The sequence below is a fragment of the Danio aesculapii genome, chromosome 18 (genome assembly GCF_903798145.1).
Source record: "Danio aesculapii chromosome 18, fDanAes4.1, whole genome shotgun sequence".
NCBI classification, from domain to species: Eukaryota; Metazoa; Chordata; class Actinopteri; order Cypriniformes; family Danionidae; genus Danio; species Danio aesculapii.
Genome location: NC_079452.1, coordinates 11,949,993 through 11,955,992, shown reverse-complemented (window position 1 = coordinate 11,955,992; position 6,000 = coordinate 11,949,993). Strand labels below are relative to the sequence as shown.

Below are 6,000 nucleotides of genomic sequence, written 5' to 3'. Positions count from 1 at the left end.
ACGAGACCGAGAGACGCTTAGAGAGTTGTGCTTGAAAAGAACAAAACAAATAAAAATCGTTGTGCTACCTGCATCGCCGACCCTTCCTTAAATTTTTTTTTACAAACGGACCAAAGGGCCAAGTGTGAATTATTATTATTTTTTCCACATGGACAAATCTGTTTTTGTTATTGTGTACAGGGAAAGAAGCGCTGTGTGTCATTCCTGTGAAAAACATCCTTGGTATTGAGAAACTGGAAGAAAGTGCCTTTAATCGCAAAAACGTGAGTAGCTCAATAGTGTTTGCGTGTGTGTGCGTGTGTGTGTGTGTGTGTGTGTGTGTGTGTGTGTGTGTATATGTGTATATATATATGTATATGTGTATACGTGTGTGTGTGTGTGTGTGTGTGTGTGTGTGTGTGTGTGTTTATGTTTGATTCCCAGGAGACAAACATACAAATGAAATGTAAATCTTCGACATTTCTTTGAATAAAGGTGAATGACAAATGCAAATTTACGGTTTGTTTACTGTTCCAAAGTTTGGAATATTTATGGCTATAATAAGAAGTCTTTTACGCTTTTCCAAGCTTGCATGTACTTTGCCAAAAACATTGTAAAAACTTTAATATTGTTGAAACATTATTCTAAACTATAAAGGCTGTTTTATTTTTATATGTTTTTAAATGAAATCCATCAGTGCTGAAACATGTTTGCTTCTTAATATTTTTGTTGAAATCATGATGCACTACCCATCAGAAAATTGATACGATGAATAAAGAGAAAGAAATACTCTGTCATTCACCTCCATTCAACTAATGATATGTGCAGTGATATAAAAGACTTCTGTTTCTAATAAATGCTGTTTTTGAACTTTGAACTTTTTCTTTTTAGTTTCCAAACATTTAATATATTACTTTATAAAACGGCTCTGTCTGGTCCTCGAGTCTGGTTGGCTGATAGCCGTGCAATTTTCTGCAATATCAGAACTTGTACAGCCTCTTCACCCTCCTGTATTACTCCGCTCACATAAAATGACAGCAGATCAATAAGCTAACTACAGTTTGACAAACATTGCAGCTGTTGGGCAACATAATGTACTTTTCAGGCTTTTTTAGGGAAGAACGTAGTTGCTTAGAGTGCAACTGTGCAGTTTATTTATAAGAATAGTGGCTATATTAAAGATTTATAAAACAGCGCCATCCACAAGATGGCGACAGAGAGAGCATAATAGAGATGCATGGATCAGCTGAAGTGACACCCCGAATCCGCGGCTCCATACTAATCAGCCACCCGCCCGCACATATAGTTTTATTTGATATATGTATCCGCACCCGACCTGCACCCGATCATCACTTTAACAATTTAATTCTTGCCTAATCATGCCTAATTTGTTTTAGGCATGATGATATGTCACCGTGGATATTAACAGCAGATTTTGTGAACTAATCTGCGCATCTCTGATAATACGTTCATCTTAAACGTTTTTAAATGAACATTTATTTATAAAAACAAAAGTTTGTCTTTAGACAACATTTTCTTCATTTTCAAATAGATACAGAAAGTAAAAATAAGACATTTTAGCTTTTACTGATACAGGAACAAGAAAACAAAAATGTTGCCACTTCAGCCTAAACAGCAGCTATGTTGTGTTTACTTGGCCTTTTTCTTCGCACTGTGCAAAACAGAATAGCATCTACTGTGCCTGGTTTCGGGCGATTCCGCCTTGCCCCCAAAACGCGGCCAGCTGCCCCGAATGAGCGTTTGCTCGCACCGCATGTTGTAAGAATGAACAAGATTCTCCTCGCAGGGTGCTGCAGTCATGTAAATAAGCGATCTTGTTTCTTGAACGATAGCAGATTTTTCTCTGATGATGACTCTAACTGAAACTTTGAACAGTGGGCTACTCTTGCACTTCATCCATTAGCCTATTATTGGGCGTCTCATATCTTCCCATTTTGCATAGCCCACTCTCTGCTTTTTCGCTGGTCCACAGCCATGTCCCGCTACATCCACCCGCAACTGACCCGCAATTAATCATAATGTATTTTATTACCCGACCCGCAGATTATCCACAGCGCCCGCGGATATAACCGCCATCCGCGCATCACTACTGCATAATAAGCCCTTAGAGGAGGGAAAAACCCAGCATGATTTTAAACAGCTGATCAAATCCAAATGTGCCACATGCCTGCTTTTGAGTGATGCTCCCGGCCGTTAGATCGCCCCCTGGGGGCTGGCTGCAATACAAGCCCATCTCCTCCGTGTTAATAAACGAGACCTAAGTCCAAATAAAAAAAATAATTACACTTTGAATAAAATTTCTCAAAATATGGTTTTGGTCAATTAAGCCACTGGTTATCACGCTGATATAGATTCGGATCTTCATTTTTGTAGAGAGTATGTTTTTAGCCAGTAATTTAATGCTATAAAAAGGCGCGTGTCATCGCGATTAACAATTGTGATTGACAACTGCTCAAAGCAGACCGTGAGAGCTTCTGGAGGAGATTGAAGTGTTTTATTCGATTTCTGTGTTATTTTACTCATTATAAAATGAGTTTAGCAGTAAACTAAACTTTTTGACCTACAGGATCTGATGGATCCCTGTTTCTTCGGTAAAGTGAGGGCTTTATCTGGTTTTATTATTAGTTTGCTGATACACGCGTAGCCATGAGTGGAAAAATACAGGTAATCGTTATCTAGCAGTAATTCTCTTTATGGGTCTGAAATAACAATTAGGAAGACAAAACTAATGTTAGCCTATCTCCACATCGATCTCCTGTAACGTTATTTGAATTTAATTTAAAGGACGTCTCTGACATTTTCAGTTTCAGCATGTTATTGAGTTAATCTACTGAATTTGTGGTTATAAAATAATAATGTTCTAGAAGCAGAATCTTAAATCACAAAGAGAGCTGTAAATGTTATAATTTGTATACTGTACACCATTTACCGTTGGCTTTTTATTTGAAAACACCTACTAAACATTAAAATGAAAGTAAATTCTTATTTGCCAGATATTAAGGCATCCAATAAACCAAATGAAAATGGAGGCAAAAAATGATAAACGATATACAAGCTACGTTGCAGCAGCTGATAGACCTATATCATATAGACATCAGTAGAATATTAATGCTGCTAAGTTTATTGTACAAATTAACAACGATTATTTTATATAGCGCAAGGACGGGATGTGTAAATATCCTCGTGGTGTTTAAAAATCTTGCTGTGTTTATCTTTTAAACGCATGAATTTTCCTGCACGGTAAATAGCTGTCCATGGTGCGTACATTTTGGGTCCTGTTGATTGCTCATTAAAAATAAAAACCTTTCTAAAAATGTATGTTTATATGTTATTGTTCATAATTTACAAATGTTATTTCTACCCCTGTGAAGATAATCAATATCAACAAACCGTTAAAAGAGAAAAATATTTTGTGCTCATAGCTGAGTCTAACTCAGGCTAGTGTATGAAAGATTGTTTATTTCTGCAGTCCAATATATTTTGTTTATATTAAATTATAACAGCTTACGTCACACTGTTTTTGTTAAACAGTGTTTTACGTGTTTTTAAATGTAAGTGCTTATATGTATATTAGCGAGCCTTTGTTAAAGTGCAGATATGGGTGGTCAAATGAGAAGTTCGGGGGGGCGTGGTTAATTTGACGTACAAGCGTTTGGTTGGAAGTTTGATTCCGTGGCTCCGCCTCTGGCTCCATCTGGTAGTCCCTTCTGTGCATGCCCAGGCTCCAATTTCAGCAGTCTTTTGCGACAGTTTGTGCCCATCACGAGGCGTTTTGCCTTCGAAGCGTTTAATGGGAAAAGGTGCTGTCGCATTATGCATATTTTTTACAGTCATTGGTTTTGAACCAGGGGTACAATACCTAGTTCAACCACTGGGTGTCAAACTTACATACTGCATGTTTAGGTAAAGTCAACAAATTATATTTTACAGTGTATGTCAAATAATCAATCTGACCCCAGCAATAATTATTCCAAACATTTGATCTGTAGTCTAAATGTAACACACTCCTCTACCTCGTTTTGTTTTGCAGATGTTTCAGGTAATCCACTCAGAGAAGCCCCTGTACGTCCAGGCGAATAACTGTGTAGAGACCAACAGCTGGATTGAGGTGTTGAGTCAGGTCAGCCGGTGTAATCCGGGACGCCTCAGCACATTTCACCTCTCTGCTTATGTCAGTGGATCGTGGTTATGCTGTAAGGAGCCCAATGAAAGTGCTCCAGGCTGCAAACCCTGCACTGCGTAAGAAATCATATTAATGCATGCACATTTGATCAGTGTATATACAAAACTGTACATGGTGCCATTTTTTTTAAATGTCTGTCTTTACATTATAGCACAGTGTTGGCTAATATTCAACTGGACATCGACTGTGACCGGGAAACGGAGCGCATCTTCTCCTTCTTCTCCTCCTACCGCTCCAGACTACAGAAGATGGAGGGTGTGTATAGCCTAATAACGATGACAAACAGCCCCATTTACTGTGCATGACTGAAATATACAGTTAATATTTAGTCATTAATTCCTTTATATTATGCTAACAAATCATTTTTTGTATGGTAAAATGAATACTAGTTTATCACGAGGAGGATGATTAAAGCTATGAAACTTGGAGGATGTTACAGATTGGGTTTATCTTGTCATGACCCCCATAAAATGTACTGATTTGTTTGTGCTGGTCTCTGCAGACGTCTGTGCCGGTATGTCAGTGTATCTTGGGCAGCAGGAGGAGTGTTCGGCCTTCACTATACAGGACCCTAAAGAGACCTTCCGCACCATTAAGGAGCTCGGAGAAGTGCTGGACGAGCTGCAGTCTCACCATGACTCAAAGGGGGCACTAACTGATGAACCAGGCACTATGTAAGAGACCAAAATGTGCTAAAATTGGCAGGATCTATATGGCTGTTTTGTGAAATCACCCCCTATACTCTTAAATAGTGCCTTATTTGAGGGAGAAATCAAATATAGAGTTGTCTAAAACGTAATAAACGCTCTGAATCGCACTCAATCATTCCCTCAATGCACCGCAATAACGAGTGTACACTGATGTACCCTCAAAAGCTAGAGAATACCCATAATGCACTTTAATGCTACTTTCAAACGAGACACAGAATAAACTGTGATTTATTTATTTCATTTTATTTTTTATTTATTAAAAAAAAAAAAAAATTCCACATGTAAATAGACTCGTGAACATTGAGTTTACTTGCTTCATTCGTGCGTCAAATTCACTTCAATGATGTGTGATGTGTGCTTTAATAAGGCTAGAAAACAGCAAATGTTCATTATGCACCATGTCTGAGTCCACTAGACCCTTTCAGAGGTGCACCCAGCTCTGTGAGCTCATCAACTCCTCCAGAAACTATACCTGGGTGATGGAGGCTTTCAGCGGTGCATCAGACTGAACCAAGCCCAGTTTGATGAACTGTTGTTTGGTGTTGGCAAGAGGATTTCCCCTCGGGACACCAACAACAGGCACTAAGTCCTAGTCATGGCCCTACAAGAGAAAGCTCATGATTAGTTAATGCGAGGCGAATGTCCGCTGAAGTTCAGATTTCCCAACTTGAGTGATTTGTGCGTCACACATGCAAAACACTCAACTTGTGCCACTTCATTGCATTGACTTAACATGTAAATCACTCGCGCTGGACGCTTCATCCACGTCTGGTGTGAAGGCACCATAAAGCCTGGTTTATACTTCTGCGTCAAATTATAGACGTGACCCACGTAGCTGTGCATTCATACTTCTGTTTCTGTTACTCTGCAATAACACTCCTGAAACGCTAGTTGGCAGTGATGTGTTTATGTTCCTTTGTTTCGAGTTTCTTCGCTGGTGTTTTGTTTTTTCTGAACGCTTCCTTAATGTACAAGTGGTTCAAACTCGCTCATTTTGAGGCAGGAACCGGCGGATGTGCAACAACTTTAGTTATGAGGTAAACACAAAACAAATCTTTTCATCTGGAGCTCCTTCATGGGACTCGAACAGTCACTCCAACAGACTCA

General features: G+C 39.0%; 1 protein-coding gene across 1 annotated transcript in view; it reads left to right on the top strand.

The window, feature by feature from the left end:
• Positions 1 to 6,000, top strand: part of rasa2 (RAS p21 protein activator 2) — a 105,940-nt gene that overhangs the window by 95,779 nt on the left and 4,161 nt on the right. The window contains exons 18-21 of the mRNA XM_056477988.1: positions 181 to 263; positions 4,031 to 4,239; positions 4,335 to 4,438; positions 4,686 to 4,857. Of these exons, the coding sequence (XP_056333963.1) occupies positions 181 to 263; positions 4,031 to 4,239; positions 4,335 to 4,438; positions 4,686 to 4,857 (568 nt within the window). The remainder of the gene's footprint in view (positions 1 to 180; positions 264 to 4,030; positions 4,240 to 4,334; positions 4,439 to 4,685; positions 4,858 to 6,000) is intronic.